This window comes from Delphinapterus leucas, chromosome 10 (assembly GCF_059928025.1).
Source record: "Delphinapterus leucas isolate spDelLeu-1000000601 "Yukka" chromosome 10, BTC_Dleu_Yukka2, whole genome shotgun sequence".
Taxonomy (NCBI): domain Eukaryota; kingdom Metazoa; phylum Chordata; class Mammalia; order Artiodactyla; family Monodontidae; genus Delphinapterus; species Delphinapterus leucas.
In genome coordinates, this window is record NC_143138.1 from 73,219,091 (window position 1) to 73,243,164 (window position 24,074).

At 37.0% G+C, this 24,074-nt stretch overlaps 1 protein-coding gene across 1 annotated transcript in view; it reads right to left on the bottom strand.

Moving 5' to 3' along the window:
• DNAH12 (dynein axonemal heavy chain 12) overlaps window positions 1–24,074 on the bottom strand; it is a 232,994-nt gene that overhangs the window by 114,069 nt on the left and 94,851 nt on the right. The window contains exons 19-27 of the mRNA XM_022572785.3: window positions 19,386–19,571; window positions 18,561–18,761; window positions 15,416–15,610; window positions 7,798–7,919; window positions 7,421–7,703; window positions 5,008–5,127; window positions 4,541–4,697; window positions 4,137–4,309; window positions 156–308 (exon numbers count right to left, since the gene is read on the bottom strand). Of these exons, the coding sequence (XP_022428493.2) occupies window positions 156–308; window positions 4,137–4,309; window positions 4,541–4,697; window positions 5,008–5,127; window positions 7,421–7,703; window positions 7,798–7,919; window positions 15,416–15,610; window positions 18,561–18,761; window positions 19,386–19,571 (1,590 nt within the window). The remainder of the gene's footprint in view (window positions 1–155; window positions 309–4,136; window positions 4,310–4,540; window positions 4,698–5,007; window positions 5,128–7,420; window positions 7,704–7,797; window positions 7,920–15,415; window positions 15,611–18,560; window positions 18,762–19,385; window positions 19,572–24,074) is intronic.

Here is a 24,074-nt window from a genome sequence, read left to right on the forward strand (position 1 = left end):
GTGACAGTTAATAAAAGCCCCAAGGATAAAAACGTCTTTACCCCTAAAAAAAAAAAGGTCAAGTAATGCTTAAACCACAGTGTTTTATATGAGTTGCTTCAGTTTATCCAGGTTGACCTAGCTGTAAATTTGTAACATTTAATATGTAACTTTACCTTTCCCATTGCTAGATAATCTAGCCCATCTGAACAGTTGAATACCACACACTGTACAGCAAGAGCTTTAGCCAAGTCCTTGGTGGTTTCAGTTTTTCCTGTGCCTGCTGGCCCTTCTGGAGCACCTCCAAGGTTTAAATAGAAGGCACCTATCTGAAAAGAAAAATAAACGTGAAGAGAAATCCATGCTTAACTGAAAACAAACAAAAAACCCCATAATAGGACAATTGCTTATAAAGTGGATTTAGTCTTATTTGTAGCTTCAGAGAGGCAATAATACAATTACATCATTCAGTTAATTTTTAGCACTCAATTTTCTAGCTGCACAAAGAAAAAGCAGTTTAAAGGATCTAAAAAAAAAGTGAAACTGCATCAAAGTCTCCTTATTTTATAATACTTCATGTGTATCCCATTTGCCTTTAAAAACAAAGAGAATCCAGCCTTGAAGTGTTAACATTTGGTCAGAAAAGTTTAATTAGAAGTGGTTATGGAGGGACTTCCCTGGTGGTGCAATGGTTAAGAATCTGCCTGCCAATGCAGGGGACACGGGTTCGAGCCCTGGTCCGAGAAGATCCCACATGCCGCGGAGTGCCTAGACCCGTGTGCCACAACTAGAGCTCCCGGAGGGGCCACTGCAGTGAGGAGCCTGCATACCGCGGCGGGGAGTGGACCCTGCTCGCTGCAGCTGGAGAGAGCCCGCACGCAGCGACGAGAACCTAATGCACCCAGAGATGAATGAATGAACCAATTAATTAAAAAAAAAAGAGAGCAGATTGCTCCATCTCCTGTAAAATAAAGTAATATAAAATAAAAAAAAGAAGTGGTTATGGAGATGGTTGTAGCGATCAATGATGACAACCTCTACGGCTAGCTGCGAAGAGAGAAAACACCTAAAAGTGAGGGTCATAAGTGGGGGCCCATCAGTGGGAAAATAAACAGATGACCTACTATATAATTTTGTCTATGATTCACCTTCGCTTTTGCATTCCACTCTTGGTATGTTCTTCATTTTATCCATCCCCATAGCATTGTTCTGTACTTCTCTAACCAGTAGTATCACTTTCAACCTTGTGAAACCCAGAGTAGTTATCAGTTACCCACTGATAAATGGTAAACTGTGACCTACCTTCGCTGGTTGGACTCACTTGTGTTGTTTTTACGAAAGCTGGCATATCCTCCAAGCGTCCTGTAGCCTGGGCATTTGGATGTTTGCCCAAGTTGCTTTTTACATATTTGGAGTCAACTGTGTCAAATCAAGCTTGAGCTGATTAAGACGGTTAAGACCATCAACCCTCCACTTGTGCATGGGCAAGGGTCCACTCGGTGACATTTTGATGTCAGAGGCCAAAAACTCCACCCTCAGAGCATGCTAACTAGGCTACTTTCTGAGCTTTCCTCCCATGAAAAAGCCTACGGCTTGGGTGCATATGCGCAGAGCAACGATTGCCTCACCTTTTTCTTGTTTTCAATTACATTTCCCCACGCTCCCCACACCTCAGCTTTATCCCATAGATATCCTGAGCCCTTCGCCTTCAGAAAGGCATATTTGAGTTGTTTTCCTATCTCCTTGCTTGGCTGCTTTGTGAATAAGCACTTTCTCTGCTGCAAACCTCAGCATTTCAGCATTTGGCTTACTGCAGAGTCAGACAAATGAACCTGGTTCATTTGGTTCAGCAACGCTCACATTACAGTTAACTACGTACATTTTTTCCCTCTCAATTAGTACTTAAGCTCCTTTATTTTTTTAATAATTTTTAAAAATATTTATTTATTTGTTTGTGCTGGGTCTTAGTTGCTGCATGTGGGCTCCTTAGTTGTGGCATGAGAGCTGTTAGTTGCTGCACGCATGTGGAATCTAGTTCCCTGGCCAAGGATTGAACCCAGGCCCCCTGCATTGGGAGCACAGAGTCTTAGCCAGTGGACCACCAGGGAAGTCCCAGTCCTTAAGCTCCTTTAGAGTAACATCAGCAGTATCTGAATTCTTTCTGGGTCCCCACAGTGACTAGAAAAATGGCTGGAAATTTTTATATGCATACAAGTTACAGTCAACTCTCTCCATGAAGTTTGTTTCATGAAAACTTCTATGAGAGTTTGTGAAACTTAACTCCTTTTAGATAAAATAGGGTTAAAGGACCAAGACTGTACATTTGGGGAGGCAAAGGGTATATGGGAATGCTCTGTTCCTTCTGCTTAACTTTGCTGTGAACCTAAAACTGCTCTAAAAAAATAAAGTTTTTAAAAAACTAATAGATAGACCTATGAAAATCTTAAATATTTTCACATTTACTAAAATAAAAAAATAGAGAGAGCTCATTAAATAAAGGCAATATCAATGATATTTTACCCATCTTAAATTTATAGTAAACGCTATACTGTTAATGTCCATTAACTTGATTGCTGGAAACCTCAGTCTTTCCCTTCTTTATAATTTCCAAAAAATGCTTACAAATGTGTTCCCTTTATTATGGATAGTAAATATAATAGGAGACTTTCAATGTTTAGTGTTGTATACAAGTGTTTAATGTGATTTTGATTATATAACTCAAAGTCCTTAGCGTCCACCTTACAAATTCACAGCTGATTTCAGTGAGGTCTGAGGACACAGAAGCTTGAGATTCATTTACTCAACAAACATTTAGGGAGTAACTTATGTACTTGTCAATCACTAGAGAGAGAACAAGACAGATGTGGTCTGGCCTTCAGGTAGCTTCCTGGGAAAGAGGATTTGGTGAAACTTTTTATCATAGATGCACTAGAACCTTACTCAGATTCTTTTACTGGTCATTGCATCCATCCTTCCAATTGCTGTCAGTCATCTACAAATAGCTCACAACTGTCCTTTTCTCCTGAGATTTGCCCTCAATTAATAGGAGCTCCCTTATCCACAAACACCTGAAAGCTTACTCACCCCCCACCCCACCCCCCCAGCCGCAGGAGTGAACCATAGCCAATGATAATAAAGGGATAGAAAAGCTAGACCCCTTTGCCTTAAAGTGAAGTACCCCTGAGATGCCATTCATGCTCTAATGCTCCCCATGAGATCAGGCTAAGGCCATACATCCATCAAAACCACATCTTTGTTTAGCTTTCCCACCTGCTTTCCTCATTTCCTTATGGGTTTTTACTGAGAGCATTCCCTAGAAAATCATTTGCCCAATAATCCCCATTTCATTTCTGTTTCCAGAAAACTCAGACACTTTAATTTACTTACTCAGCACAGGTGGATTGGTGTTTCTTGATGCATCTCCTCAATTCCCAGGTAGGATTGCCAGATTTAGCAAATAAAAATACAGGATGCCCAGTTAAATTTGAAAATCAGATAAACAATGAATAATTTGCTGGTATAAGTATGCCCCATGTAATAATTAGGACATATTTCTACTAACAAATTATTCATTGTTTATTTGAAATTCAAATTTACCTGAAAGTCCTGTATTTTATCGGACAACGCAATTCCCAGGGTTTCACTTTGTTGTTGTTGTTGTTTTCTGTAGTCATGGCTTTATCTTCCATAGCTTCCCAACAAGCACAGCCCTCAGTACTACCTGCCTACATTTCAGCTCTCCCTCTCCTATTCAACAAAACTAACTTGGAGTTCTAAGGCCCAAATGTGCTTCCTTCATCTTCTTGGCATCTCTCCCAGAACTCCACTGCAAAAACTGATACCATTTTCCGAAGCTCTGGTTTCTTCTTTAAATCTCCAGTGCCTTCCTTTTTCTAATTATCCCCAATGGGAGTGACTCACGATAATCAAACATTAGAATTCACACACTCTTGTATTCTACAAAAGCACGCAGAAGTAAATACTCACTACTATAACTTCACATAAAGGGAATTTGGGATTAGGAAGGGATAGCTGTATTCAACTATACAGATAAGAGAATAAAATGAGGATAGCCATGTTAAATTTAGACAAGAAAATATGACACCAAACCAAAAAGGAATCTTTAATGTGTGAATTAAAATAATTTAAACACATACCAATGTTCTGTAACATCTGTCAGTTAGAGGAGTAATGACAAGTCGAGGTGAGTTACCAAGGTATTCATAAGCATATTTTACGTTGCAATTAATGATACTAACATGAGCGTTGTCATATTCCCAATAATATCGAAGCTGAGCAAGCCACTGGAAATCTGTATCATGTGAGACACCTAAAAGGAATAAAGTAAAACAAGACAGATAATCCTGAAATGGAAATAATTTGAAAAATAAGTATTTTATCATCTTTACAACAGCAAATATTAAAATAATTCATGTTTTCTAACTTATAGAAAAGATCATATAAAATAAATTCTGTTGAGAGAGAAAAAGACATACAGTGTAAGTCCTTGTTTCTAAAAGCTATCTATATCTTATTTTTAAAATTAAAAAGAGTCACATACCCATATCAATCATGTCCATAACCACATCTCTAGCATGGACATCAATAGTAACCAAAGCCCCCAGAGTAATCCTGGTCTGCTTCAACAGTTTTCCTCTTACCAGCTCTACAATATCATTTAGTTGATCCTGAAGTTCCTTATAGTACTTCTTTAATCCCTACAAAATAAGAAAAGCAATTAAACTAATGTTATATAGTAGCTAAAACATGTATTTCATGCATTTACTCTTTAACAATTCTGACATCATAATTTAGCCCAATATAGAAATGAGTTCTCGAATAGAGTGATTTTTGTCTAAGCATAAGAAAAATTAAGAACAAGTTTTTAAATAATTGTACAATTTTAATGCTACATGTAGAAATGGGGGGAAGATTACCTTTGCAAATAATAGATAAGCTAACTGAAAGAACATAGCATGTAGAAAAGAAAGTTATTTAAAAAGAATGTTATTTAAGGTAATGATTTACCTCTGTCCCACTACTTATAACTTCCTGTGTCTCAGAGGTCCAGAACATTTGAGAAACACAAAGTACAACTTGGCCAGGCCACTCTCGAACCCAGTCTCTTCTTGCAGATTCTGGATAAGCCTGAGTAATTAAAATGCATTTCTAAGTTTAAAAGTTTACAAAGGGGAAAAAAGCTTAATGTTTAACAATAAAGAATTGCAATATTTGGTACATTTGTAGGCTAGAATGTAGTCATGAAACATTTTAGATGACTATTTAAAAGACCTGAAAATTTTTTACAAATCATATTTTTGAAATATTTATTTATAAAAGAATGGAAAGATGAGCACAAATATGTTAATAATCAGTTATCTTTGGAAGGATTTGATTATTGATTCTTCTGGAAATTATTTTCCATAGGAATTTTAGGTTTCCTTGCTGTGGGGAGTTGTCAATTTTCTACATAGAATACATATTACTTCTATTATAATGAAATATGAGGGTTTATTAAAGTACAAAATAAATCAGTCTAATAGGTTATATATATTGATACCAATATTTAATTGAAAAGAAGACTATGCCATCTAGTAGAAAACTGACCTAGTAGCTAGAACCCTTATATTATTTATCCATAGCTTATCTAAAAACTCGTATGGGGCTTCCCTGGTGGCGCAGTGGTTGAGAATCTGCCTGCCAATGCAGGGGACACGGGTTCGAGCCCTGGTCTGGGAAGATCTCACATGCCGCAGAGCAACTAGGCCCGTGAGCCACAACTACTGAGCCCGCGCGTCTGGAGCGTGTGCTCCGCAACAAGAGAGGCCGCGATAGTGAGAGGTCCGCGCACCGCGATGAAGAGTGGCCCCTGCTTGCCGCAACTAGAGAAAGCTCTCGCACAGAAACGAAGACCCAACACAGCCAAAAATAAATAAATTAATTAATTAAAAAAAAAAAACTTGTATTACCAGCATATATAATTTAAACAATAATATATTTGTTCATTTATATACAACTGAACAATCTATGCTTTTGAGTTCAAAGTATACTTTCATTTCTTCTAACATTTTTATGTTTAAAATGCATTTAAATAGATTTATTGATGGGGTAGTCTTTTTAAAAATAACTTGTTTCAAAAGTAAATGATAATAGCAGATCCAAATTAAAAACTGAAAAAAACAACCGCAGAACAAAGTATGAAGAGTCGATACTGAAGGAAACTTTATATATATATATTTTTTTGTTATTGGCCATGCGGCACAGCTTGCAGGATCTTAGTTCCCCAACCAAGGGCTGAACCCGGGCCACAGCAGTGAAAGCGCCGAGTCCTAACCACTGGACTGCCAGGGAGTTCCCTGGAAACTATATTTTTAATACAATGACACCACCTTAGATATAAGAATATTAAACATAAGGATACAAATATCTATTATTAAAATGCATTTTATTAGCAATATTTATAGATAAATGCAAATGACAAATTAACCTAAGTTTCAAAGAAGGCTGAGTTTCAAAGAATTGATGAGCCATTGCTAGGTACATAGAAGGTAAATTTCTATATGGATTAAGGAAATACTTTCATGGACAATGTTGATTCTTTCCTATGTGTTTTGGTTTGTTTGGAACATAAATAGAAAAAAGGAGCGAAAAAGTCAAGATTTATCTGCAGGAACATTGAAGCTGAACAGAATAGTCACTGCAAGAAGATGATTCTCATAGGGCTCTTGGTGAAGGAAAAGGATTCCTCACTCATATAAAGTGAGTTGCTGGATATAAGGCTGCAAAGTCTTTTTAAATGACATTTTTGCTACACAACTGTTCCTTTGTGATCCTAACGGAAGAAATATACTGAAGTTTATCATTCAAGATTAGGTTAATTGAATTAGCAAAAGTGAGGTACATGTAGTGCCTACATGTTATATTTCTCTCAAATATTACAGATCCTCCGTTAATGTTGGTTCATCTCATTTTGAGTTTCTAAGTAATTGTTTGAGTGTAAATAGCAATAAGTAAACTAGATCATGCATTTAACACCCATGTCTGAGGTTCTTTCTTATCTCAGGGGCTTAACACAGGATACTTAGGTGCTCTCCCATTTGCTATTTATCTGGTTACTACTTAACCTTTGGGTCTCAGTTTCAATTTTACTTTCTCTAAAAGCCTATCACTAGCAACCCACCTCCCCCATTCTAAATTATATACACCTTATTATTCTTTCTCATAACACCTTTTTTCTTTTGTAGCACTTAATCACATATTATTATCAATTCTTACTACTATTATTATTTTAATAATAATGTTAGGAACAAAGAGTAAAGAAAATAATAAAAGCCTTAAAATAGTAAGACCTTAAGTGTTCGTTTACTGGTACCCATTCAAAACCTCCTAAAAGAAAGCATTTACAGAATATAGGATATACATTAAGTCCTAGGAAACATACCAGCCTGGCAGCAGCAATCACATCATGAATACTCTGGAGCATCAAATCTTCTACTTGAATGAGCCATTTTTCCACAGCACCTCGCGCTGCAGATGTGGAAATAAGTGCAATCAGCTCCACTCGCTCACCTTCAGAGCTATACATGGCTTTAATGTCCAAATTGGGAAGGAACTCCAATTTAGTGATGCCCTCAAAGCATTTTTTTAAATGAGGCTGAACTCTAAGTGGATCTTTGGTCTCTGACAAAATCTCTAACATTTCATCATTAGATAAGAAGAAAAAACTAGGGAAAAACATGCAAATACAAAAGTTTTAGTTATAATTCATCACACATCAGAAAATGCTTTAATTATAGCACAATTGATTATCCATCATACCGAGGGAAGAAAAGTCGTTTTTTTTCAAGATATGCATTAAGGCCTTTCATAATTTTCTCCAAAAGTTCATTGCAGTTCTGCAGTTTTTCCAGTAAACCTGTTAAAGAAGTAACAGCAAGAACCTAAAAGAGACCAATTCGTTCAGGTCAGCACTTATATATCAGATATGATGATAAGACTTAAACATTAACTTATATGTCAAAAATGTTAAGGTGTCAAAAGGTTTATGAAAATTGTCAGGAAATTTTTTTATAATGTAAAACTATTAGAATTCAATAAATCACAAATATTCTTACCAAAAGATGCTAGTTATAAATGAGAAATTATGATTGTCATGCATATTTTCATTTCTCCTATATTGTTTTCAATGATGTGGAAAGAGTCTGCTAGGTTGGTGTGTGATTTAATTTTTGCATTAACAACTGTCAACTATAAACAATCTATGGTATGAGTTGGCAAACTACATCCCATGAGCTAAATCCAGTCTGCTACCAGTTTCTTTTTTTGTTGCTGTTGTTTTTCAGCTTTTATGAGGTATAATTGACAAATAAAAATTGTATATATTTAAGACACATAACTTGATGCTTTGATATCTGTATACACTGTGCTGCCACTATTTTTTTAATGTTTATTTATTGTTTTCTTATCAGTCATCCATTTTATTTATTTATTATTATTATTTTTTTTTTTTTGCTGTACACGGGCCTCTCACGGTTGTGGCCTCTCCCGTTGCGGAGCACAGGCTCCGGACGCACAGGCTCAGCGGCCATGCCTCACGGGCCCAGCCACTGCGCGGCGTGTGGGATCCTCCCGGACTGGTGCACGAACCCGTGTCCCCTGCATCGGCAGGCGGACTCTCAACCACTGCGCCACCAGGGAAGCCCCACTCATCCATTTAATACAAATCAGTGTATACATTCAATCCCAATCTCCCAGTTCATCACACCCCCACCCCCCCACCACTTTCCCCACTTGGTGTCCATACGTTTGTTCCCTACATCTGTGTCTCAATTTCTGCTCTGCAAACCGGTTCATCTCTACCATATTCTAGGTTCCATATATATGCGTAAATATACGATATTTGTTTTTCTCTTTCTGACTTCCTTCACTCTGTATGACAGTCTCTAGATGCATCCACGTCTCTACAAATCACCCAATTCTGTTCCTTTTTATGGCTGAGTAATATTCCACAGTATATATGTACCACATCTTCTCTATCCATTCGTCTGTCGATGGGCATTTAGGTTGCTTCCCTGTCATGGCTATTGTGAATAGTGCTGCAATGAACATTGGGGTGCATGTGACTTTTTGAATTATGGTTTTCTCAGGATATATGCCCAGTAGTGGGGTTGCTGGGTCATATGGTAATTCTATTTTTAGTTTTTAAGGAACCTCCATACTGTTCTCCATAGTGGCAATATCAATTTACATTCCCACCAACAGTGCAAGAGGGTTCCCTTTTCTCCACACCCTCTCCAGCATTTGCTGTTTGTAGATTTTCTGATGATGCCCATTCTAACTGGTGTGAGGTGATACCTCATTGTAGTTTTGATTTGCATTTCTCTAATAATTAGTGATGTTGAGCAGCTTTTCATGTGCTTCTTGGCCATCTGTATGTCTTCTATGGAGAAATGTTTATTTAGGTTTTCTGCCCAGTTTGGGATTGGGTTGTTTGTTTTTTTTAATATTGAGCTGCATGAGCTGTTTACATATTTTGAAGATGAATTCTTTGTCCATTGATTCATTTGCAAATATTTTCTCCCATTCTGCGGGTTGTCTTTTCATCTTGTTTATGGTTTCCTTTGCTGTGCAAAAGCTTTGAAGTTTCATTAGGTCCCATGTGTTTATTTTTGTTTTTATTTCCATTACACTAGGAGGTGGATCAAAAAAGATCTTGCTGTGATTTATGTCAAAAAGTGTTCTTCCTATGTTTTTCTCTAAGAGTTTTATAGTGCCCGGTCTTACATTTAGGTCTCTAATCCATTTTGAGTTTATTTTTGTGTATGGTGTTAGGGAGTGTTCTAATTTCATTGTTTTACATGTAGCTGTCCAGTTTGCCCAGCACCACTTATTGAAGAGACTGTCTTTTCTCCATGGTATATCCTTGCCTCCTTTGTCATAGATTAGTTGACCACAGGTGTGTGGGTTTATCTCTGGGCTTTCTATCCTGTTCCATTTTTCTATATTTCTGTTTTTGTGCCAGTACCATATTGTCTTGATTACTGTAGCTTTGTTGTATAGTCTGAAGTCAGGGAGTCTGATTCCTCCAGCTCCGTTTTTTTCCCTCAAGACTGCTTTGGCTATTTGGGGTCTTTTGTGTCTTCATACAAATTTTAAGATTTTTTGTTCTTGTTCTGTAAAAGATGCTATTGGTAATGTGATACTGATTGCATTGAATCTGTAGATTGCTTAGGGTAGTATAGTCATTTTCAAAATATTGATTCTTCCAATCCAAGAATATCTCTCCATCTGTTGGTATCATCTTTAATTTCTTTCATCAGTGTCTTATAGTTTTCTGCATACAGGTCTTTTATCTCCCTAGGTAGGTTTATTCCTAGGTATCTTATTCTTTTTGTTGCAATGGTAAATGGGAGTGTTTCCTTAATTTCTCTTTCTGATCTTTTGTTGTTAGTGTATAGGAATGCAAGAGATTTCTGTGCATTAATTTTGTATCCTCCAAATTTACCAGGTTCATTGATTAGCTCTAGTAGTTTTCCGATGACATCTTTAGGATTCTCTATGTATAGTATCATGTCATCTGCAAACAGTGACAGTTTTACTTCTTCTTTTCCAATTTGGATTCCCTTTATTTCTTTTTCTTCTTTGATTGCTGTGGCTAGGACTTCCAAAACTATGTTGAATAATAGTGGTGAGAGTGGATATCCTTGTCTTGTTCCTGATCTTAGAGGAAATACTTTCAGTTTTTCACGATTGAGAGCGATGTTTGCTGCAGGTTTGTCGTGTATGGCCTTTATTTTGTTGACGTAGGTTCCCTCTATGCCCACTTTCTGGAGACTTTTTATCATAAATGGGTGTTGAATTTTGTCAAAAGCTTTTTCTGCATCTATTGAGATGATCATATGGTTTTTACTCTTCAGTTTGTTAATATGGTGTGTCACATTGATTGATTTGCCTATATTGAAGAATCCTTGCATCTCTGGGATAAAACTCACTTGATCATGGTGTATGAGCCTTTTAATGTGTTGTTGGATTCTGTTTCCAAGTATTTTGTTGAGGATTTTTGCATCTATATTCATCAGTAATATTGGTCTGTAATTTTCTTCTTTTGTAGTATCTTTGTCTGGTTTTGGTATCAGGGTGATGGTGGCCTCATAGAATGAGTTTGGGTGTTTTCCTTCCTCTGCAATTTTTTGGAAGAGTTTGAAAAGGATGGGTGTTAGCTCTTCTCTAAATGTTCGATAGAATTCACCTGTGAAGCCATCTGGTCCTGGACTTCTGTTTGTTGGAAGATTTTATTTTATTTTATTTTATCTTGTGGTACAGGGGCCTCTCACTGTTGTGGCCTCTCCTGTTGCAGAGCACAGGCTCCGGACACACAGGGTCATGAGGCCATGAATCACGGGCCCAGCCTCTCCGCAGCATGTGGGATCTTCCCAGACAGGGGCACCAACCTGTGTACACTGCATTGGCAGGTGGACTGTCAACCACTGTGCCACCAGGGAAGCCCTTGTTGGAAGATTTTTAATCATAATTTCAATTTCTTTACTTGTGATTGGTCTGTTCATATTTTCTGTTTCTTCCTGGTTCAGTCATGGAAGGTTATACCTTTCTAAGAATTTGTCCATTTCTTCCAGGTTGTCCATTTTATCGGCATAGAGTTGCTTGTAGTAGTCTCTTAGGATGCTTTGTATTTATGCGGTGTCTGTTGTAACTTCTCCTTTTTCATTTCTAATTTTATTGATTTGATTCCTCTCCCTCTTTTTCTTGATGAGTCTGGCTACTGGTTTATCAATTTTGTTTATCTTCTCAAAGAACCAGCTTTTAGTTTTATTGATATTTGCTATTATTTTCTTTGTTTCTATTTCATTTATTTCTGCTCTGATCTTTATGATTTCTTTCCTTCTGCTAACTTTGGTTTTTGTTTGGTCTTCTTTCTCTAGTCCCTTTAGGTGTAAGGTTAGATTGCTTATTTGAAATTTTTCTTGTTTCTTGAGGTAGGCTTGTATAGCTATAAACTTCCCTCTTAGAACTGCTTTTGCTGCATCTCATAGGTTTTCGATCATCGTGTTTTCATTGTCATTTGTCTCTAGGTTGGTTTTTTTTTGCGGTATGTGGGTCTCTCACTGTTGCGGTCTCTCCCGTTGAGGAGCTCCGGTCGCGCAGGCTCAGCGGCAATGGCTCACGGGCCCAGCCATTCCGCAGCAAGTGGGATCCTCCCGGACTGGGGCATGAACCTGTGTCCCCTGCATCAGCAGGCGGAATCTCAACCACTGCACCACCAGGGAAGCCCACTAGGTATTTTTTGATTTCCTCTTTGATTTCTTCAGTGATCTCTTGGTTATTTAGTAACATATTGTTTAGCCTCCATGTGTCTGTGTTTTTTTCAATTTTTTCCCTGTCATTGATTTCTAATCTCATAGCGTTGTGGTCAGAAAAGATGCTTGATATGATTTCAACTTTCTTAAATTTACTGAGGCTTGACTTGTGACCCAAGATGTGATCTATCCTGGAGAATGTTCCATTCGCACTAAGAAGAAAGTGTAATCTGCTGTTTTGGGATGGAATGTCCTATAAATATCAATTCAATCTATCTGGTCCACTGTGTCATTTAAAGCTTGTGTTTCCTTTTTAATTTTCTGTTTGGATGATCTGTCCATTGGTCTAAGTGAGATATTAAAGTCCCCCGCTATTTTTGTGTTACTATTGATTTCCTCTTTTAGAGCTGTAGGCAGTTGCCTTATGTATTGAGATGCTCCTATGTTGGGTGCATATATATTTATAATTGTTATATCTTCTTCTTGGATTGATCCCTTGATCATTATGTAGTGTCCTTCCTTGTCTCTTGTAACATTCTTTATTTTAAAGTCTATTTTATCTGATATGAGTATTGCTACTCCAGCTTTCTTTTGATTTCCATTTGCATGAATTTCTTTTTCCATCCCTACTTTCAGTCTGTATGTGTCCCTAGGTCTGAATTGGGTCTCTTGTAGACAGTATATATATGGGTCTTGTTTTTTATCCATTCAGCAAGCCTGTGTGTTTTGGTTGGAGAATTTAATCCATTCACACTTAAGGTAATTATCGAAATGTATGTTCCTATTACCATTTTCTTAGTTGTTTTGGGTTTGTTTTTGTAGGTCCTTTGCTTCTCTTGTGTTTTCCACTTAGAGAAGTTCCTTTAGCATTTGTTGTAGAGCTGGTTTGGTGGTGCTGAATTCTCTTAGCTTTTGCTTGTCTGTAAAGCTATTGATTTCTCCATCGAATATGAACGAGATCCTTGCTGGGTACAGTAATCTTGGTTGTAGGTTCTTCCTTTTCATCACTTTAAGAATATCATGCCACTCTCTTCTGGCTTGTAGAGTTTCTGCTGAGAAATCAGCTGTTAACCTTATGGGCGTTCCCTTGTATGTTATTTGTCATTTTTCCCTTGCTGCTTTCAATAATTTTTCTTTGTCTTTATTTTTTGCCAATTTGATTACTATGTGTCTCAGCGTGTTTCTCCTTAGTTTTATCCTGTATGGGACTCTCTGTGCTTCCTGGTTTTGGGTGGCTATTTCCTTTCCCATGTTAGGGAAGTTTTCGACTATAATCTCTTGAAATATTTTCTGGGGTCCTTTCTCTCTTCTCCCTCTGGGACCCCTATAATGTGAATGTTGTTGCATTTAATGTTGTCCCAGAGGTCTCTTAGGCTGTCTTCATTGCTTTTCATTCTTTTTTCTTTATTCTGTTCTGCAGCAGTGAATTCCACCATTCTGTCTTCCAGGTCACTTATCTGTTCTTCTGCCTCAGTTATTCTGTTATTGATTCCTTCTAGTGTATTTTTCATTTCAGTTATTGTATTGTTCATCTCTGTTTCTTTGTTCTTTAATTCTTCTAGATCTTTGTTAAACATTTCTTGCATCTTCTCGATCTTTGCCTCCATTCTTTTTCCGAGGTCCTGGATCATCTTCACTATCATTATTCTGAATTCTTTTTCTGGAAGATTGCCTATCTCCACTTCATTTAGTTGTTTTTCTGGGGTTTTATCTTGTTCCTTCATCTGTTACATAGCCCTTCTGCCTTTTCAGCTTGTCTCTCTTTCTGTGGATGTGGTTTTTGTTCCACAGGCTGCAGGATTGTAGCTCTTCTTGCTTCTGTGTGCTGCCAGTTTTTACATGGCCATCAAGCTAAGAATTATTTTTACACTTTTAAAAGGTTCAAAAATTAAAAGAAGAATAACATTTCATGGTACCTGAAAATGTCAGTTGTCCATAACAGTTTTGATGTAGCACAGACACATCCATTCAGTTACATATTGTCTTTGGCTGCTTTCTTACTACAACAACAGCAGAATTGAATAGTTACAAAAAGCACTGTATGCCTCACAAAGCCTAAAATATTTACCATGTGGCCCTTTGCAGGAAAAAACTGCTGACTTCTGTTCCATAAGAAATAATGTTTTACAAAGGTTCTAATGTCAACATGTAAGGGAAATCCTTGAAACTCATAAATTTCAGTACTATCGACCCTCAACAGTTCAGCACAGCTAGATTTTCTTTTCTTCTTTTATTTTTGGCTGCATTGGGTCTTCATTGCTGTGCATGGGTGGTGAGCGGGAGATCCTCTTGTTGTGGAACTCAGTCTCTAGGCGCGTGGGCTTCAGTAGTTGTGGCTCGCACGCTCTAGAGTGCAGGCTCAGTAGTTGTGGTGCACGGGCTTAACTACTTCACAGCATATGGGATCTTCCTGGACCAGGGATCCAACCCGTGTCCCCTGCATAGGCAGGCAGATTCTTAACCACTGTGCTGCCAGGGAAGTCCCCAGCACAGCTACTTTTTCATCCAGCATTGAAACAAATCATTATTTCTTAAGTTGAATACCAGATTAAAAAGTGGATATATATATCTATGAACTTTGTATACTATGCATATGAAAAATACATGGTCTGTCTTTCAACATTAAAATCACACTCAACAAGGTGCTATACTCACTAGGAGAGACACATAGCAAGTGAAACCAACTGAGAGAATTGCTGACTCTTTTTTCCCATCACCCCCAAGCATATAGAGTCATTGAGTAGAAACTCAGGTGAATCACATGCAACTCATTCGTTTGTATTCATTCTCTCTCTGTCTCTCTCTCCCACCCTCTTGCTTTCTTCATTTTATTTTATTTTACTATTTATTTTTATAAGAGGGATCACTGAGTATACATAGTAGAAGCCAAGTGAGTTAAATGAATGTTTGAAGCAGCTCCACTACACATATTGAAGAGTTATGAGTAGTGTATCTTATGAAAAGTAAAATTATCTATGCTTTCTTATATTTTTCTGAGCTTTCCCGTTTGTATACAATGAGCAGGTTTTATTTTTGTACTTGGAAAAAAAGCCAAATGCTTTCTGTAATAGCCAAAAATAAAGATTCCCCTTTATTTGAAACAGAGAAAACAAACACTTCACCTTTGGATCTTTTGTACAAAACTTCATGATATCTCTCCAATATCTGTCTACTGTCTGAAACTGACGCCCTTCTTCTGGCATCTGTTGCATGATATCCTCAGAACAAAAAATGGGCTCCAAGTACAGCCAATGAGCTTGTACTTTTAACCATTCATCAATTGTTTCTTGTATTCGAATCAAACGGTCCTCCCAGGCCTTAATGAAAAGCATAGTATTCTAAGTTCCAGTTATTAAAGAAAACCCATAACTTATAGCAAGGAATATGTATTTTAAATTTATTGTTATTTTTGAATCAATGCAAAACAGCTCAAAGTCACTTATAGTGTCTCACATGGGCTTTGAAAAACTCTAGGAGGTCTGAAATTTTCCTAAATCATTGGAACTCACAACTGCAAATGACTGTAGTTATTTAGACCAATTTCCTAATCTCTAGGTGAACTGTCCCATGTCCAAAAAGCATACAGGAATACATCCTGCTCTACACCAGTAGCTATCAACCTAGGGGCTATTTTGCCCCCACCCCAAAGGACATTTGACAATGTCTGGAGGCATTTTCATTTGTCACAACTGGTGGGGTGAGATTTCTACTAATATCTAGTGGGTAGAGGCCATGGACACTGCTAAACTTCCTACAATATACAGGACAGCCCCCACAACAAAGAATTATCTAGCCTCAAATGTCATTAGAACCAGGTTGAGAAACCGTGCTGTACATCAATGCATTTGGGGGAAAAATCTTCCTTATTGTCACATCTCCTAGAATCCATAAGGTATTTCATTAGCCAAAGATCATTCATATAATCTCTTTGTTTCTTAAATATATGGCCTAAGGTCCTATATATCAAGAGATTGGCCTCATATTTTTGTTTTAAAAGCTCTAAGAGAGGTTTCAAACTTGTCTTGTAAATTCTCCTTTGTTAAACAAGAAATATCTGCAAAAGCATAACTTCTTACCAGGAAAGGGTAGGTCAGCCTGATTCAAGGGAAAATGTGCAGCTTCATGTCTTTTTGGAAGAACACAACTCTTTGTCTTCTCCAAATATTGAAAGCCAAGGTGTTCTATAAATACACTATTTATACTTAAATTAAAACCAAACTGCCTTTTTTGAATTCCAGGTTTGTCGTTTATTAGCTGCATGAACTTGGGTAACTTACCTATCCCTCTATGCCTTGGTTCCCTTAACTATGACTACTGATAATAACAGTGCCTACCTTGAGGGTCAGCTATGGGGATTAAATGGGCTAATAAATGTAAAACCCCTAGAGTACTATCTGGCACACATTTAGAAGTCAATAAATATCAGGGGAAAAATCCATTTGCTGTTGATCTTTTCACCATTTTATATAGTCTCCAGTTTGAATTTTGATACTGCCTATAAAACTATTAGTTATTATAATTTACTTGCTTTGTGTACTTAACCACATCAACTATAAGGACATTAAATAATCTTACAGTCTCAAATATCATTTGTTTTTGTCAAGTGGACGATATTTCATTAATTATTCTAAAAGACCCTCAAGTTATTTGTTCCCAAATATAAAGTATAGTATATAGAACTTCACTACAATTTATGAGAATATAGCATGAACTGTTGGTAGGAATGTAAATTGATACAGCCACTGTGGAGAACAGTATGGAGGTTCCTTAAAAAACTAAACGTAGAACTACCATACGACCCAGCAATCCCACTACTGGGCATATACCCTGAGAAAACCACAATTCAAAAAGAGTCATGTACCACAATGTTCACTGCAGCTCTATTTACAATAGCCAGGACATGGAAGCAACCTCAGTGTCCACTGACAGATGAATGCGTAAAGAAGATATGGCATATATATACAATGGAATATTACTCAGCCATAAAAAGAAACGAAATTGAGTTATTTGTAGTGAGGTGGATGGACCTAGAGACTGTCATACAGAGTGAAGTAAGTCAGAAAGAGAAAAGCAAATACCGTATGCTAACACATATATATGGAATCTAAAAAAAAAAGAAAAGAAAAAATGATTCTGAAGAACCCAGGAGCAGGACAGGTATAAAGACACAGACGTAGAGAATGGACTTGAGAACATGGGGAGGGGGAAGGGTAAGATGGTATGAAGTGAGAGAGTGGCATGGACATATATATATACACTACCAAATGTAAAACAGGTAGCTAGTGGGAAACAGCCACATAGCACAGGGAGTTTTGTGCTTTGTGTCCACCTAGAGGGATGGAATAGGGAGAGTGGGAGGGAGACGCAAGAGGGAGGAGATATGGGGATATATGTATATGTATAGCTGATTCACTTTGTTAAAAAGCAGAAACTAACACACCATTGTAAAGCAATTATACTCCAATAAAGATGTTAAAAAAAAAGAAAGAAGATTAGCATCAACTTGAAACAATCTTTAAATGAGAATTTATTCATTGCCCTTTGAAGAAAATATTTCTTTTAATTCAGAGTGTAAAATTCATGTTTTGTCTTATCTGCTATTGAATTCTATAAAAAAAAATAAGAAATGTCCAAAGTCTATTTTGTTTTATAACATAACACTCCTGCATAAACTCAAAATTATTATATTGGTTCTTTCACTTTAATACCATTTCCTTATAGCACCACCAGTGTTGAAAATTTATTTCTTCTTTTCTCCTCCATGTTCAACACCATTTTCCTGCCCCACATCCACTAAATAATGACAGCAGATATTCTTTAACTGCTCAGCCAACCATTTTGCACAATTATATTTACTAAAATAACCAGATTGATTTTCTGCCTATAAGAAAAGACATTTTGAAAACTTTATGTTTCTCGGTCAAAGATTATGTCAATAAAATACTCAGTAAAGTGGAATAAAAAAAGAATATAGCATGAAACAGGGTCTAGGCTGTCTACAGTTAGATTAAATAATACCGTTTTCCTTCCAAATCTATCACTGTCACTGGAGAAGATTTTTCTTAATAAAAATATCATTTGTTCTTTTAAAAATCATTAGAGTTAATGGCTCATCTGTTCTATATATTTTCACATTAATTTTAAGTTATCTGTTTCTATATTTCACCAAAGCTATCCAACAAACTGACTTATTTTCACAAGAGCATATATGTAATAAGATTGCAGTTTTTATAAATGACTAGGAGTTGACTATCATATTTAACATACCTTGATCTCCTTTTCAAATGGTTTGATGAAAGGTGAGCCTCTCATTGTCTGCGTTTTTATAATTTGATCATCAAGGAGAGCCTGAATCTCGTCTACTGAAGAAAGAATACAGACTCCGGTATCACGATATAGACTTATATGAAAAGCAATATCATCCCAAGTTCCCATCATTGTATGCATGGATTTCTCTAATGAAAATTCCTAAATGAGAAAAAGAAGAAAGAATTTAGTGCATTACACAGCAATTTTTGTAAGGTAATCTGCAATTGTCTGTAAGTTAGAAAAGTTTTTAAACAATTAAAAAATTCCTATGGAAAATGACAATGTAGTTTTTAAAAATTCACTTGCTCTGAAAACTACTGCTATCAGTACTAAAATAGACAGCAGAATGAAAGACCTGATGGATTTTCCCTAAAGTGGCTTTTCTGCAGTCTATAGTCTGAAGACGTTTTCAGTGTATTTTGAGAACACTAGACGGCCTTACTTACTCTGCTAGAATACACACACATCACATGCCACACACACATGCATCTATTTCCATTCTTAATGGAGCAATTATATATCAAGACTAGCATATCATCCATGCATATCAGAATGTGGCAGAATTAACAAGAGGTCAAAGGAACCATTTCTACTCTGGATTCGGGACAAGGAAATCATAGAGAAGCAGACACTTTGTGGGGAAAAATAAGAGTGGTCTTCTACCACTTTACCCCATCTCCTCCCACTGCTAGCCAGTACTATACATTCAACCACAACAAAAACTATGATTATTTGATTAACAAACTCATCAAATAAAGTATTTCAGTTGATCTTCATATTTACCTTGCTTGCACCCGCACTTATAACTTCAAATTTTTCCAAGTATGGTGTAAGGTTTAATTTTAAAACTTTCCTCATTGTAGTTCCAGAGTCTGGAGTTAAGTCATAGCCTACAATTTCTGATAACTGCTTCCAGTGACGTGTTCTCATTCCTGGATTGCATAGGATGGAGACAGTAGGGATGTATTCCTAATGGTGAAAATAGAAACAATAATGAGTCACTCATTTGAATTCCATACACATACACTTGAAATTAGGTAATATACTTAATGAGTCCAATCAAAATCCCAATTAGATTTGGAAGGGGAGAAAAAGTAATAAAATTATTCTAAAGTTCATCTGCACAAACAAACATGTAGAAATAGCCAGGAAAACTATAAGAGTAAGAAAAAGGGGGGATATAAATGTTCTATAAGATATTAAAGTATATGATAAAACTACAGTAATTAAAACTGTCATATTATTATTATGGAAATACAAAGTTAAGTTTATTCTATATATTATATGGAGAAAAATATAGTACAACACAACATAATATAATATATAGTTATAAACTCACACACAAAACATAAATGGCAAAAAGCCTGAAACAAAATGCTAAAATGTAACTGTTTGGAAATAAAAATTAAATATCCAGCAAAAACACTTAGTTCATCACTTTTTTTTTTTTTTTTTGCGCTAAGTGGGCCTCTCACTGTTGTGACCTCTCCCGTTGCGGAGCACAGGCTCCGGACATGAAGGCTCAGCGGCCATGGCTCACGGACCCAGTCACTGCACGGCACGCGGGATCCTCCTGGACCGCAGCATGAACCCATGTCCCCTGCATCGGCAGGCGGACTCTCAACCACTGTGCCACCAGGGAAGCCCAGTTCATCACTTTTGATACTGACATTAGAACACTTCCTTTAAAATTAGGAACAAGATAAGCATACCCATTATTAATACTTCTAATCAACACTGTATTGAGTGTCTCAGCCACTGAGATAATATAAATAAATAAAAGATATGGGGGAGGAGGGGGATCAAGATGCCAGAATCGCAAGACCCTGAATTCACCTCCTCCTATGAGCACAGCACAAAATTATAACTACTTTATAGAGCAACTATCTATGAGAATGATCTGAAGAGTAGCAGAAAAGATTTTCCACAATGACAGATATAAAGAAGGAGTGACAATAAGATGGGTAGGGGAGTGGAGATGCAATCTTGTCAGGAGCCAAACTCTAAGGTTGGTGACACACAAATGAAAAGGACATCATCACTGCAGAGGTCCTCTCCGAGGAGCAAGGGGTCTGAGACCCACGTTAGCCTCCCCATCCTGGAGGTCTTGCACTGGGAAGAAAAGCCCCCAGAATGTCTGGCTTTGAAAACCAGTGGGGATTCCATTCAGGAGAGATGGAGAGCTATAGGAAAAAGATTCCACTCTTAAAGGGCACAGGCAAAATCTTACATGGTCCAAGTCCCAGCAAAAAGACAGTAGTTTGAAAGCCACCTGTGTCAGACCCACTTGCTGATCTTGGAGCGCCTACCAGAGAGGCAGGAGGCCTCTGGGACTCCCCCTGGGGATGCAGATGCTGGTGGCAGCCATTTTTGGGATCTTGTTCTATTGGACTGACTCCAGCACTGGCAAGCACCATTTAGAAATCCTCCCTCTAGCCTATTAGTGCCGGGGGCTTGCCCTGTGCACCAGGGGGCCCACAGCAATTCTGCACCACCAGGCCACATAGTCAAATGCACAGGGATCCTACCCCACCTACCTGTGGTCCCGAAGAGGGTGCATTGCCTAGCTACACAGTCAGCCTCACCAGGAGACTGCCCTGCCCACCAGGGCACCCACAACAACTGCATGAGTCAGAGCATCACAGCCAGACAGGCCAAGGGCCAGCCCCACCAACCAATATGCCGTCAACAGTTAGCTCTTCCACAACAGAAGGGAGCATGCAACATGAATAGAGGACACCCCTGGAGCATAAGGTCTAGTAGCCAGGAGGGAGTGTGCTGCTGAGCTCATAGGATGTCTCCTATATAATGTCACTTCTCCAAGATCAAGAGACATAACAGTCCTATCCAATATATAGAAATAAACATAGGGAATCAGGTAAAATGAGGAGGCAAGAGGAGTATGTTCCAAACAAAGGAACAAGACAAAACCTCAGAAAAAGAACTAAATTAAATGCAAATAAGCAATCTACTCAATAAAGAGTTCAAGGTAATAATCATAAAGATGCTCACTGAACTCAGAAGAATGGATGAACACAGAATTTTAACTAAGGGTTAGAAAACATAAAGAAGAACAAATCAGAGCTAAATAATACATTAACTGAAATGAAAAATACACTAGAAGGAATCTACAGCAGATAGAATAATATAGAAGAACAGATCACTGATCTGGAGGACAGAGTGTTAGACATAATCCAAGCTGAACAGAAAAAAAGAAAAATGAATTTTAAAAAATGAGGATAGTTTAAGAGACTTCTGAGACAATATCAAGTGTACTCACTTTCATGTTATAGGGGTTCCAGAAGGGGAAAATTGAGAGAAAGGAGCAGAGAACTTACCTGAGGAAACATTAGCTGAAAACTTCCCTAACCTAGAGAAGGAAACAAACATCCTGCTCTAGGAAGCACAGAGAATCCCAAACAAGATGAACCTAAACAGGTACCCACTGAGACACATTATAATTAAAATGACAAAAATTAAAGATAAAGAGAGAACCTGAAAAGCAGCAAGAGAAAAGCAATTAGTTATGTACTGTATAAGGGAACTCCCATAAGACTATGAGCAGACTTTTCAGCAGGAACTTTGCAGGCCAGAAGGAAGTGGAACAATATATTCAAAATGATGAAAGGAAAAAAACTACAACCAAGAATAATTTACCTGGCAAGGTTATCTTTCAGATTTATCTTTATCTATGAAGGAGAGATAAAGAGTTTTACAGACAAGCAAAAAGAGTTTATCACCACCAAACAGACGTTACAAGAAGTGTTAAAGGGACTTCTTAAAGGAAAAGGAAAAGGCCAAAACTAGAAATTTAAAAATATGAAAGGAAAAATCTCACTGGTAAAGGCAAACATAGAGTAAAAATACTGGATCAACCACTTATAAATCTAGTAGGAATGTTAAAAGACAAAAGTAGTAAAAATCATCTATATCTACAAAGTAGTTATGGCAAAAATTAAAAGATGTAAAATATGATATCAAAAGCATAAAACACTTGGAGGGTTAGTAAAAATGTAAGGTGTTCAAACTTAAGAAATCAACTTAAAATAGACACCTATTTGTTGTTATATAGGAACTTCCTGGTAACCACAAACCAAAAACGTATAACAGATACACACAAAAAAAGAGAATCATTGGGTCACTGAAAAGCTCAAGTAGAAAATTTAAAAATACCTTGAGACAAATGAAAACATAACATTCCAAAATCTATGGGACACAGTAAAAGCAGTTCTAAGAGGAAAGGTTATAGCAAACAAGCCCATCTCAGGAAACAAGAAAATTCTCAAACAGTCTAACCTTACCCTGAAGGAACTAGGAGAAGAAAAACAAACAAAACCCAAAGATAGTAGAAGGAAGGAAATAATAAAGACCAGAGTGGAAATAAATAAAATAGAAACTAAAAAGAAAAAAGAAAAGATCAGTGAAACTAAGAGCTGGTACTTTTAAAAGATAAACAAAATTGATAAACCTTTAACCAGACTCATTAAGAAAAAAAAAAAGAGGGCCAAATAAATAAAATCAGAAATGAAAGAGAAGTTACAACTGACACCATTGAAATACAAAGGATCCATAAGAGACTACACAAACAATTACACACCACTAAAATAGACAACCTAGAAAAAAATTAATAAATTCCTAGAAATGTAAAATCTTCCAAGACCAAATCAGGAAAAAACAGAAAATACGAATAAACTGATTACCAGGAATGAAATTGAATTAATAATAAAAAATGCCTAAAAAACAAAAGTCCAGGCCAGATGGCTTCACAGGTGAATTCTATCAAACAATTAAAGAAGAATTGCCTTTCCTGAAACTATTCCAAAAACTTTGCTGAGAAAGGAATGCTTCCAAACTCATACTACAAGATCAGCACCACCTGGATACCAAAATCAAAGACAACACAAAAAAAGAAAATTATAGGCAAACATCACTGATGAACATAGATGCAAAAATCCTCAACAAAATATTAGCAAACTGAATTCAACAATTAATTAAAAGAATCATACATCATGATCAAGTGGGATTTATCCCAAGGATACATACATGGTCCAATATCTGCAAATCAATCAATGTGATACACCATATGAAAAAATACAAATCATATGATTATCTCAATAGATGCAGAAAAAGTTTTTGACAAAATTCGACACCTTTTTGTAATAAAAACTCTCAACAAAGTGGGTACAGAGGGATCATAACTCAACATATTAAAGGTCATATGACAGGCCCACAGATAACATCATACTCAATGGTGAAGAGCTGAAAATATTTCCTCTAAGTTCAGGAACAAGACAAGGCTGCTCATTCTCACTGCTTTTATTCAACATAGTATAGGAAGTCCTAGCCTCAGCAATCAGACAAGAAAAAGAAATAAAAGGAATCCAAATTGGAACAGAAGGAATAAAACTGTCACTATTTGCAGATGACATGATAATGACATAGAAAATCCTAAACATGCCACCAATAAACTAA